Source organism: Sceloporus occidentalis, unplaced genomic scaffold, assembly GCF_023333645.1.
Source record: "Sceloporus occidentalis isolate IW3139 unplaced genomic scaffold, rSceOcc1.0.p SCAF_17, whole genome shotgun sequence".
Classification (NCBI taxonomy): Eukaryota; Metazoa; Chordata; class Lepidosauria; order Squamata; family Phrynosomatidae; genus Sceloporus; species Sceloporus occidentalis.
This window is the reverse complement of record NW_028316997.1, coordinates 6,258,475-6,271,976: the sequence shown is the minus strand read 5'-3', so window position 1 is coordinate 6,271,976 and position 13,502 is coordinate 6,258,475. Positions and strand designations below refer to the sequence as shown.

Below are 13,502 nucleotides of genomic sequence, written 5' to 3'. Positions count from 1 at the left end.
CCACAGCAATAAGAAAGAGGATTACTAAAATAAGTGCAAAGAAGATTTCAAATATAAGCACTAAAAATTGGCTTAAAAAATAATACAGAAATTTTCACTGTCCTCCCTAAAATGTCCCCGTCTTCAATGGAATATGCAGCATGATAATTCCCCAAATCAATAAGCAGAAAGTCTTTTAAAAAGTTTAAATATTTCGCAGTGAAATATATTATGCAGCGTGTATGGAGCATAAAACTGCAAGAATCTTTTCTTTTACTATACTTAAATTTCTTTGGTTACAAATAGATGCACTAGATTTATTTTAGCCATTACTATGTGAACACGATCCCAGTTTATATCCTAAGAGGCCGAGGTTAAATGTAAGGAAAAAAATCTATAAAACAACCTAAGGCTCACCTCGTTTTTTGTCTGCTCTGCTGCCGATAATTTGGCATAGTCTAGCCAATTAGAGCAGTGTTTGTGCAGGAATGTGGAATAAATGCTCATTACTACATGAAAGTGTTTCTTGTGATCACTTTGATGTTATCTGTTTTTTTACTTTGCACCCTATTAGCTGTTTATTGCATTAAAATACCTCCTAAGGAATTGCCCCAGGGGTTTCTGCAAGTCATGAATCTTTACTGTCTCCTGAATCCATGTTTATTGATACTAGACTACCTACTATATAGTTTGCACCAACACTAAACATATATCAGGCTACTGGGTTTAACATGCCTTTTATTTCTTAAGGCCCAGATTTTAGAATTTGGTTTAGCTGTGCATGAGAAATATGTACCCCAAGACATGCGACCTTTGCACAAGAAGATGGTGGACCAATTCTTTGTTATGAAGTCAAGTTTGGGAATCCAGGTATGAGAATCTATCCAGTTATATAACAAATGCGGCTAAATTCCGGATATCCATGTGACTCAAAAAATAAAACGAATAACATAAAGCAACAGTGACATCTTTTGGTTATTAGGGTTCAACAAATTTCGCTTTGTTAAAACATGTTTTCATACATATGGTGTCAGAACATGAAGTCACTATGTTTCTGATTGATGTATACTGACAGTTTGGAGTTTATTGTCTACACATTTGAAATGACTGTCTACTTTAAATGTCGTCAGTGTGTCTGTCTGTATTGGATCTAAGGCATTGCTGGTCTATAAAGACATCACTTTGCTCAAGTGTGGGTCAAGTTGTGTTTCCTAATATTTTTTTTATCGAACTATCAGGATTTCTCCGCTTGTGTACCACCTAGTCCTGTTAATTTTCCAAATGGAAGCCCTCGGGTTCCTAGAAATTCTGCACCTGCTATTATGGGTCCAGATGCTGCCAGGGTTGTACCTAGAAGAAGGTAATATATGTATATATTATTGTATTGTTTTAGGATTAATATATAATATATGTATCCTAGAATTGTAACCTGCTGCCATAAATATTTCATAGCATAAAAAATAGAATTTGAAACACTGCAGAATGTGTAGAGAGAGCATGAGCAGTTATCAAGCTCATACATACAGACTTATTATGACATATGATGATGAAATTCAAAAGTCAGAGGTATGAAACCCCCATCTGCTCCATCTTTAATGTAGGGTAGACAAAAGGGTCAGCTGCCCTGGGCCCTAGTTTTGGGGCCCACAGGAGTTGTCCCTTGTTCAACAGAAGGTCAGGTGAAGCACACACCTCCCTACTAACACTTACTAGGGGCCTGTATACGAGCTAAAAAATAACTTTAGCTCGTGAAAATAGTCACAGATGTTTAAACGTTTTATCGGGAAAGTGTTTCTTAATGGACCCCTTTTGCATTCACATTTATTGACTGTACCAGAAACACTTTTTATACATAACACATATTAAATTTGTAATAGAAAAACTGAAGCCCAGCTTACACTTTGAGTAATTACTACACATTTATTATTGGATATGTTTTTATTATTTATTTTATACATTCACAAGTTCATATGTAACCTAGCACCTAAAATTGTGGATCAGAGAGTCAGAAACCCACCATTGATTTATAGTGTATGATCTGCTCAGAATAATATAATTGATGTCATTGGAAATAGTTTTCATTCTGTAACATTGGTTTTCTGTTTCATTTTCTTCTGTGGAACAGTCCATTGAGTTACCCAGCTGTCAACAGATACTCTTCTTCATCACTTTCTTCTCAAGCATCTGCAGAAGTTAGCAACTTGACAGGACAGTCAGAAAGTTCTGATGAAGTATTTCACATGCAGGTAAGGAAAAAATGTATCCCTAATAACCATAGTCACTTTTACTGAACTAGACCAAGTCTGGGTTCTAGTCCAAAATGTCACTTTTTGATGGCACCAAGTTATCAGAATCCTAACACTCTGAGATGTACAATGCCTGTGGGTCTTTTAAGCTGTCTGTGTGTCTCTGTGTGCTTGCCTGCCATCTTAGAATACTATTTAAGGTGTGTAGTAGCTAAGGAGTTTTGTGATCAGCAAGTGTTCATAGATATCTTGGTTAAACTAAAGGACATTGAAATTTGGGCATTCATTTCATGAGTAAGATTATGAAAGTGTATTATTCTGACAGATGAAAACATTTTACTAGTAGCAAATGTCTATAAGACAGAAACGTAATTTAAATTTTAATATTTAAAGCTTCATAAAAAATGTATATCTAATATACATATCCCCTGCCCCAATGGCTTAGAAGTAACGTAAGAGTAGAAGTGGAAGAGTTTAAATGCATGTGATAGGCATAAGGCTATCTGGAACATTAGATGATACCAAAGACCAAATAAGGTTGGTGGGTTTACACCAGGGACAAATGGGCAAACTAGATGGACCAAATGGTTCTCTGCCACCATATTTTATATTTCCATGTTTGCCTAGTGGAGGCATGTGATGGAAGTGCACTTAAAATCCTTGTTCCTTGGTGCAAGGTAGCATGCATGTATGGTCATATCCCTCAGGTGTTGTGGTAAGCATGGAAGGATATATCCTTTCTCTCTGTGGTAAAGCATAGAGATACAGGGACCGTTCACCCCCGACCAAGCAACTCTCACATGCTAATTTTTTCTCTGGAACTCTCTGTTGCTTTTTTTTCTCTTGGACTCCTATTTGTTCCTACCCTCTCACTCTCTACATTTTAAGCTATAGGCTAAGTTCTTCCATTTAAAAACAATGCAATACTGTGTGTGTGTGTATATATATATATATAGTATGAATGGGTAATGTGGAATATTACAATTTGTGTGATCTTTTTTCATTTGACAAACTGACAGTTTTTGGGTTATGTTTGGGCTCAGCCGTGTATCACTTTACTCTTCTGAATACCTTACTGTTACCCCTCTGGACTCCTTACTGTTATCACTTAATCTGAACACTGACTTCTTGGGCTTTGCAGTTAATTTCCAATACGGAATTGATTTTATTAATAAGGTCCTAGACGCCTTTTTATTAATAAGGTAATAGAAGTGAGGGACATATACAGGGGCTTTCATGGAGTGAGGACAGTATAGAGTGGCTTTCATGAGTTGAGAGCCTTAAAGAGGGGCTTCTTTTTAGTCCATATTTTTATTGTCCATAAACTCGTCTCAGGCTTGACCCCTTAAAGGCGGTTTGATTTGGTTTCATTCGTTCGTACTATATGGTTTTCCTGGGCTATCATAAGTTTCTGAAGGATTTATCTGTTATGGAGGAGAAGGGTCTGGTTTTTGGAAGTTCTCCCCAACTTCAATCCGGCAAGTGAGACCTGTATTTCTTTGTTATGTATGTCCATGTTATGTGTCTCTGTGTTATGTATGTCCGTATTATGTGTCTCTGTGATATGTATGTCAGTCTTATGTGTCTCTGTGTTGCGGGTGAATTGTTACATTGTGTAGAGTCCCTTCGTTGAACAGCCAGAAACCCAAGTCTGTCTTGTCCTTGTGTAACCAGCGGCCTCTGGTGGCTGAATAAGTTGGTGCGTTACTCACTCAGTTACTCAAGTCTGTCTTATAGAGATGCTGAACCACCTAAACATGACATCTAAATAAAAGGCCATGTCTATGATTTGGAAAGATATGGTGGAGAGCATTAACTGCACATTTAAGTAAAATTACTACCCAGCAAGGAAACAAAATGTTTTTAAAAACCTAGAACCCTTGTTTAATGGCATCACATGCTACATACAGTGGCGTCGCTACAGGGGGGCAAGGGGGGGCAAGGTTAATCCTTGCCCCCCCTGTTGCCCCCCTGCCGAATTTGGAAAAAAGTCGCAATGCGACTTTAAATCCCGTCTTTTTTTTAATGCGGAGGAGAGAGAGGGGCGCCTAGCAACCGCTCGGTGCCCCCCATTCTCCTCCACGAGGCCTCTACCTCCGTTGCGGTGCTGGCATTTCATCCTGAGCGCCGAAATATGACGTCATATTTCGGCGCTCAGCAGTAAAGCAGCGGCCACCGCAGCAGAGAACGAAGACAGAAGCCTCGTGCTCCTGTCGCTGGACCTAAAGGTGAGAGAACTACAAAGGGGGAGGGTAGATAGTGAGTAGGGAGAGGGGTTAGAAAGTGATAAGGGAGGGAGAGGGGGTTAGAAAGTGATAAGGGAGGGAGAGGGGGTTAGAAAGTGATAAGGGAGGGAGAGGGGGTTAGAAAGTAATAAGGAAGGGGCGTCCAACATGCTGTTAGCAATCACACTCCTATCATGCCAAGTCAGCCAGTACATGCTGAAACCTAGCTAGCTGCCCCCCTTGTGTATTGATGCTGCCAGCAGTATGGGGTCTACACATCACTTACAGCCACCCTGTACCAGCATGTACTGGCTGACTTGGCATGATAGGAGTGTGATTGCTAACAGCAAGCACAGTCCCATCATGCCTAGGTACCAGCATTTACTGGTTGCCTGGGTATGATAGGAGTGTGATTGCAGTGTGGACTCCAGGGCTGGCTTTGGGGTATGCAACCTGTGATCTATGCGTGTAAGTTAGGGGGTTTTAAATATACCTTTTAATGATGTGTTTTTTTGTGAATTCCAATTGATCTATACCTGCAAAGCTGGGGTTGTGTGTTATTCTGTAGATCCATATCTGCTATGCTATGTTTCCATACATTATTTATGTATACCTGCAAATACAGGGTTAATATGTCTTATTCAGTTGATTAATACCTGCAATGCTGTTTCCATGTATTTATTTGATCTATACCTGCAATGCTACATTTCATATACTATTGTATACCTGCAAATACAGGATTTGTATGTCTGATTCTGTTTATTTGAGATCACAAGTGAATTTCAGTTGATCTATACATGCAAAGCTTGGTTTGTGTGTTAATGTGTTGATCTATACCTGCTATCGGCAACTGGGGCTAATGTTAATATATATGGGCAGCAGGGGCATCAATATACAAGGGGCAAAAACACTAAGGGGGGTATAAACGACAATGCAGTGTGAAAAATCCATCCTGATGTAGACGTCTGTGACGTAGATTGTGTCCTGCTGTTTGTGTGTTTTTGGTTATCAGTGTAGCAGAGCCTGTCCTCGGTGTATGTGTATAGGTGTTGGTGTGGCAGAGCCTGTCCTGGTGTGTGTTTGGGTGTTGGTGTGCCAGAGCCTGTCCTGGTGTGTGTGTTCGGTTGTCAGTGTGTCAGAGCCTGTCCTGGTGTGTGTGTGTTTGGATGTGGGTGTGGCAGAGCCTGTCCTGATGTGTGTGGGTGTCTGTGTGTCAGAGCCTGTCCTGGTGTGTGTGTGTGTGTGTTTGGTTGTTGGTGTGGCAGAGCCTGTCCTGGTGTGTGTGTTCGGTTGTCAGTGTGTCAGAGCCTGTCCTGGTGTGTGTGTGTTTGGATGTGGGTGTGGCAGAGCCTGTCCTGGTGTGTGTGTGTGTTTGGTTGTTGGTGTGGCAGAGCCTTTCTTGGTGTGTGTGTCTGGGTGTCGGTGTGACAGAGCCTGTCCTGGTGTGTGTGTGTGTTTGGTTGTCGGTGTGGCAGAGCCTGTCCTGGTGTGTGTGTTCAGTTGTCAGTGTGGCAGAGCCTGTCATGTTGAATGATCAAGTATTATTTTAGCCCAATAACAAAAGTATAATTCCATAGCACATTACTTTTGGAAATTATTAATGCCCCCCCAGTTTGACTGTGGTATCTTGTGTGCCCCCCCTATATATTGTTTCTAGAGTCGCCACTGGCTACATATAAAGTTGTAATTAATGAAAATATTCTCCTTAATGTAAATACCCACTTTCTGGCATAGCTTGGTTCTGTTAATTGATATATGTGTATTCTAGATTAAGGTAATTAAATACAGTAAGCTCTCTAAGAGTTTCTGTTTAGCTGTGTGTGTGTGTGTGTGTGTGTGTATGTACTGCTGTCATTCAGTTCTTCTGCTTCTCCCACTGCTTGTTTTTCATTCTCCAGAAAAAGCTTCTTAGTATTTCTCTTTAAACAAGAGACAGCAAGAAAGAGATCTTGTCAGGATTCCAAATTACAGTTTCTCACATCTTATTTGATATCATGGAACCATTTTAAATATTATACATTAAAAATAAATACCGTACATCAGAGTACACATTGACATTTATGTATAAACAGCTATGCAGAAATGTCAGCTCATCTAGCTCTGCAGATAGTTACTATAGTAACCACAACCATGGTAGTGTTTTTACCCAAAAAAACCTCTCTACTACAACATAACTCACTGACCAAATTTCAGTTAGCTTACATAATTATTACGTAATTATTCTTTGATCTTTAGGTGCAAGCATTTCTGAGTTTTTACATAGTACTCTGCTTTACTGCCGATGCTGCAAATCAATACAATTATTATTATATAACAATCAATAGTAAAAAAGCTGTGGCTGTTCTCTGTAACCTCATCACTAAGAAAAAGGGTAGTATTGTGAAATTAGCTGGCAGGTAATAAAAACCTCTTTCTTTTTTACAGAATAAATTATCCCATTCGAGGTTTATGCAGACCAAGTAGACAGAAAGTAGATTACAGTACAATTTGCTGTTTAATTTAAGCAATAGTTTATTGCACAGTGAAAAAAATAAACATTAAAATGATGTTCCTACAACAACCAAAATACTTGGATTAGAAGATTACAGCCCAGGATCATTTTATTATGGATTTTCAGAGAAAATAATCAAAAAAATACTCTAGAAACTCATCTCCTTACACCAGTGAGTAGCCTTTATCAGAGAAAGTCCCATGTTTAGGAACTGGTTATAATGCGGCTAGGGATGGAAGGTACATGGAGATGACCAGCCAATGCTGTTTCAATACCTCAAACGGTATTAATCCAACTGCACATGCCATCCATTAGCATCCATGTATTAGTATTAGTAGCTGTCTCACTACTGCCTGAGAAATGCCACTTAGCCATCAATACATGTGGTGATCATGTAAGTACTTGCCATGTTTCGGTAGTTCTTAAATGTGAAAGTTTGTTCTGAACTACTTGAGTCCTGTGCATCATTTGTTTTCTGTACCTCTAGGGGAGCTTATTTTGTTTATTCCCAAAATGTTATTTGAATTCTAGCCAAGTCCTTCTACCTCAAGTCTGAGTTCCACACATTCCGCCTCACCTAACGTGACCAGCTCGGCTCCATCAAGTGCCAGAGGTACTGTGTGGTTCTGATCTGTGTGACTCACATTCTCATTTTAATATGTACAGGGGACGTTCACATTGGTTTCTGCACACTTAACCATTTCAGCATAACATAACACAGAATAAAAGCTGAAATATGTTTTATTTGAAAATAATTTCTTAATATAAAGAACTACACAGGACAATATCCCACCAGGAGATGTTTAGCCCATTGATATCTGTATCCTACTAGCTTCTCCATTAAAGGTTGCATGTCTTAAAAACAGTTTTGCACCATTGGAAATGTATTTCATTTTGTTATCTGTACTGTGGTATTGATTGTTGTGTCCTCTGTTTTAGCTTCCCCACTGCTATCTGACAAACACAAGAGTTCCAGAGAAAATCCTTGCCTTTCCCCCAGAGAGAGACCCTGCAGTGCCATATTTCCAATTCCGGCTGAACCTCCCCAGGTAGTCAGTTTAAATTCAGCCCAACTGACAGTGTGTGCTTTTGAAGATAAAACTAAGGAAAATTGTAACAAGATAAATGCTAAATATAAAAAAGGGTACTAAAATTTATGCTACGGAAAATACATTCTGTAGGAGCCTTCAAGCATCACATGACTGGTAAATGCAACTACCCAACCAGGTAACCTTATTTGTTTGGATTAAAACCCTTTGGTCATTTATGTAATGTTTCCAGGACAACATCATATACTAGGTATAGTAATACATTGTAATCTTAATGATATTTGTTTTTGCTAATTTATTATTTTGATTTGATTCTTTTCCATTATAATACTAAGAATGGTGTTTTTGCTTGTCTTAAGTTTGCTGTGCTCTAAAAACCCAGGTAACAACTGGTCATAATGACCAGAATATTTACTTTTGTACCCGGTTATATAGCACAATGTTTTACAGCGTTTACTAAGATGACCGGTGAGCACAGAAGGGCACTTATCAGCTAAGACACAGTGTTAGATGCGTATTACTTATTTATCCAACTTGGCTGCCATTTTTCAGATGCATATTGGACCGTACATGTCAATTTTTATATGATGTATATTATGATTGAACTACATTTTTACCTATGTAGTAATTACATTTAGAAATAAATCATGTTAATAGCCAGTCTCACATTATGGAGGACAAATAGAGAAACATGGCTTTGCATCTCATGAAACATACAGAAAATCGCTGAAAAACACATAAACATGGAAGCCAATAAAAAATGCATTTTTTAGCACATGGCGTATTCATATTCATCCCAACATTTATGACATTATATAATTTCACTTCCTGTAGCTGGGAGTTAAGGGTGTTAATGTAAAAAAGATAAAACTTTTTTTTATATATTGCAATTCTAAATGTATTGCATTTTACTTGTGATGCCTTTTAGACTGTTAGAATAAATGGTGTTTGATTCTTTGTCGTATATGGTGACCATTCAACACTTAGTTTATTTGCAGAAAAATCAGTTATCCTCCTGCCAGCTGCAATAATCATTTCACTGGAAAATATTATTTTCTTTCGTATTTCCAGAACTGGTACTTACATTGATTGATGGTTTCTGATATTCTAGCTAAAGTGTTCTGCTAATGGTCTAGTTAGAATTCAAAGAAACAGTGATGAAACATAATCATCTTTATTAATAGGTTTGAAATCACCAATTATAGCTGTATTTTTTTTCTTTGTAATATCTGCTGTGAATGTATAACGTGTTCAACTTTTTTCATGATGAGGTTAAAATGATCATTGGTAATTTGTTGAAAGCCTAAAATGATATGTTCAAATGGTCTACCCAGTGAGAACTAATACTCTTGTACTGTGCTGTCACATAGAACAGCCAATTGGGGACCACAGACGAGATGAAAACTGTTCATGATTGAAAAGAGAAGCAAATAAACATTTTATTTACATTGGTTTCTCATTACCTTTAAAGTGCTTAGCACTTAATTTCTATTCCATGTGTTTCTCATGAAAATGTACCGTTCACGCTGTCTGTGTTGATGGTGCCGACACTTACTGATTCCTAGCAGTTAACTTCTATTGGTACAAACACTGTTTCTATTAGTATAACACTTAACAAAGGCAATGTGTACACTTCTAGTAACAGAAAGACGATGTCACAAGCAAAGATCATGCTGATGTAATTTGTCACTTGGTGCTGTTTCTGTAAAGTGTCTTTGTTGAATGTGAGCTACCCAAATATCATGGGATACAAAAATACTTTCTTTACAGGTGATAGTGTAATTAAGTTTACTTTGTCATATACTGTATCAAATGTACTGTGTCAAAGCCAATTCCAGTCTGTGACATTTGCATCCGCTGTCTTTTCAACCACACTTTTGTTATAGAATTCAGCATTGAAAGTGATTTATTTAGCCAAAAACCAAGATATGTCACTGTTTTTGCTGTAACGAAACTTGGTTATAGTCCGTAAACACACGCATGTTAACGTTCTGTGTCTATTTTTTAAAACTCTTAATAGAGAGGGATGTTCAACCACATTGGAGAGAACACTTTGCCGAGGAGTGATCCAAATCTTTCTGCTCCTGAAAAGGGTAAGATTTTGAATAGAAATCTTAAATTAGCAAAAAAAAAGTTTTATTTGGTAGTTGGAATTTGCATGTCTTCTTATGATCAGTTAACAAAAACTTGATGTTAATGACTCATCCCAGCAGAAGTAGTAAAGTCTAAGACAATTCAAACGAGGATAGGTCAGGCATAGGGGTATATTTTTTATATATTGCAACTATTCAAGTTTAAAAAGAAAAAAGCTAATTCTCATTCTCACTCGCATTCTGAGCCATGACTTCCTAATTGGAATTCTCATAAACTAGAATGTTTTATTGCACAAAAAAATTGTCCAGATGGAATTAAATAATATAAAAAAAAAGTTGTAGTTTTGACTCATGTGTAAAGTGTTTGATCACATGTGTAAATCTAGAGTGCTACGGACTTGCCGTACAAGCATACAGGCTAAACCCTAAAAGACTTGACCTCAGCAGCAGCTATCAATAACAACCTCCCTTAAGCGGTTTCCTTTTTTATTTGCTCTCCTTGGAAATGTCATTCTTCAACCATTCAACAACTGTATAATATATGTAACCTTGAAAACTTGTGTTCTATTGCAATTTGGTTAGCCAATGAAGGTATTATATTCATCAAATCTGCTAATTTCCTTTCCACAACTAACATGGTACAGCTATTTGCAGAATTTGCATTTCTCGACTGGCTTTGTATTCCTAGTATATTACTACTTTAGATATCAAAGTAGAGTAGAAGGGCAACATTTAATTCTGGAATATTGTGATTTTAAATCTGCTGTGTTAAGGTTAAAAGCAACATTATTCTTTAAAACTAGAGTAGTTGTTACAATGCTTTCAGATAACAAAAAATATACTTTAAAGTGCTTAGAATGTTTTGGATAATAGTTCTAAAATAGCAGTTTTTGCATCTATTAAATATAACATCTTCAGAATGAACATCAAGACTGAATTATGTTTGTCGATTTCTAGCAGTGAACTCAACCCCCAGCAGTTGGAGCTTGGACAGTGGGAAAGAAGCTAAAAATATGTCAGAAAGTGGACGGCACATGATCCCTCCTGTGCCACCAAGGCCCACACAGGGTGGTGAGTTTCATTTGTCGCTGTGTGGAAGAGAAATGCATTATTAATGAAAAGAACAAGGGTGGTTTGTTTATTTTCCAATAATGACTGTAAGGGCTTGGTTATTGTTAATGTTGGTTGACTGTATATCATACATGTCATCAATTAACTATTACCCACTTAATCATGTCTGGAGGGATAAGCAACAGAAAGCTTCAAATCTGCCACTATACCTGCCACCTCTCACTGTCACCTCTCACACATAGTTCCAGCTGCGCAACTGTAGAATTGTTCCACTAAATGAAGTTAAAACTGCAGAGTGGGAATGCAGTATTAGTGTCAATCCCGATAGAATATTTATCTCCTTCCTTCAAATGTGGGAGTGGAAGTCTGTTGTATTAATTCAGTATTACAACCATCTATTGATCTTTCAATAGAAATTAACTACCATAGTGATACATGCCATATAGGCAAGATATATACTGTATATTCTAAAAGAATAAATTACCAAATCTACAAATTCATATATTGAACAAACAGGTCTGTAGTGTATAATTCATGTTTTGTGTGATTACAGCTTCTCCAGCCAGGAATATAGCTGCCGTGTCCCCATCTATAATGGGAAGATCCCCAATGAAGGTAATAGATTGTCGTGCCCAAGTTATTTTCATATAACTGGTACCATTAAACTAAGCAGTGTCTGTGATGCTCATATAACTAATGCAAGTTACTTTGATATGTTTTTACATGATGGAAGGCATGCAAATACTACTTACTTAAGCTGTTATATCAATATGGCAACATTGTGTGTGGTCTCGATATGGATTTTTAACATGAGCAGTAGTAGTACAAGCCCAGAAGATGGCACCATTACACCTCAAAAGGCATTTTTATTTGCATTGGCATTAAACACCTCACATGGCTTTTTCTCTGGAAAGTTAATAACATGCTAAAACCTGTTTTGCATTTATTGTGCAAAAAAAAATAATCATCACAATAATAAAAAGGCTGGCCACTGATTATTGTCAGATATGAAAACAAAATTGTAAAATCTGACCGTGTATAAACAGACATGCCAACTATTATTTTCTCTGCTTCTGCAGATTGTAATATTTTTCAACACTGGGAGCAAAATAACTGGAAATAAAAAAAGGTTCTTGAAATCATTTTTAAGTAGTTCTACTAAGTAGAAGACACTACGGCTACGCGTGGCTGCCATGGGTAGGAATTAAGGTCAAAAGGGAGGAGGTTGCACTTGAAACAGCCTCTTGATCACCTAGCTTTTAGCCCACTGCACACACGTACTGGACATCTGGCACGCCAGGCAAATGTCTGGTGGGCTGGTGGTCAATAGGGTCTTATACAGCAGATCAGAGGCTGCCTATCGATAATGTTGGGTCTTCAGTCCGACTTCTATAATGAACAAACTTTGTACAGAACACACACTTGACTAATGGCTGATGAACAACATATGTGTTTTAACAATTATAGTTAATACATTTCCCATTACACAATTTTGCAATTGGTAAAAAGTGTGTTTTACCTTGTGGTTCCTTAATGCCGGCAGTGTTACTACCATGCCTCTCTTAGTTTCTGTTACAATATGGTTCATTTAACAATCATAAATATTTTCTTTCTTATAGGGTTCAATGCAGTCATTCACCCCATCTCCGGTAGACTGCCATCCATCCATTTCAAATTCACCAGTTTTGTCAGGAAGTTGCAGTAGCGGAATCTCTTCGCTTAGCCGCTGCAGTATTTCAGAAATGTCAGGTTTCGAGACTCAGTTCTTTGACCAATCGGTTCCTGGTTATGGTATACCAGAAGAGCCAACAAGAAAGGAAAACAAGACCCCACCCCCTTACAGTGTGTATGAAAGGACCTTAAGACGCCCTGTTCCCATACCTCAATGCCTTTCGATTCCTGCCCCTATCGACCCACCAGCTTTACCACCCAAACCGGGCCCAGTTCGTCCAACAACCCTGGAGAATGGCAAAAGGACCGAACCCCTTCAACGCCCTAGACCTTTCCCAAGGAAAGTTTCACAGTTGTAACAAAATGTGCATATTTTTTTATTTTAATGCCATGAATGAACAATATGATTCATCATATAATATTTAACAAATTACCCTTTGGGGTCCTTTGATGAATAAAAAAAACTGCAGAAGGGGTAGATATACTTAATGAAAGTGTGGGCACTTTAATTGTTTACTCTTTGATTCCCTATTTAAGGAAGTGAAGTGTATTTTTTGTATTATTGTTTTGCACATTATTTTAGGAATATAAATTCAGGATTAACTTGACATGAGGCACTTTTGATCAAGTAAAGGAAAATAAGAAGCACATTTATTCTCCTAATATGTGCTATTTTT

General features: G+C 37.7%; 1 protein-coding gene across 1 annotated transcript in view; it reads left to right on the top strand.

Annotated features, from left to right (window-relative positions):
* LOC149302783 (dedicator of cytokinesis protein 4-like) overlaps positions 1–13,184 on the top strand; it is a 154,232-nt gene extending 141,048 nt beyond the window's left edge. Inside the window, exons 45-53 of the mRNA XM_089481982.1 lie at positions 730–849; positions 1,218–1,339; positions 2,105–2,225; positions 7,473–7,554; positions 7,881–7,990; positions 10,011–10,083; positions 11,041–11,154; positions 11,708–11,769; positions 12,774–13,184. Coding sequence (XP_089338108.1) covers positions 730–849; positions 1,218–1,339; positions 2,105–2,225; positions 7,473–7,554; positions 7,881–7,990; positions 10,011–10,083; positions 11,041–11,154; positions 11,708–11,769; positions 12,774–13,184 — 1,215 coding nt within the window. The remainder of the gene's footprint in view (positions 1–729; positions 850–1,217; positions 1,340–2,104; positions 2,226–7,472; positions 7,555–7,880; positions 7,991–10,010; positions 10,084–11,040; positions 11,155–11,707; positions 11,770–12,773) is intronic.
* Positions 13,185–13,502: the final 318 nt, after the last annotated feature.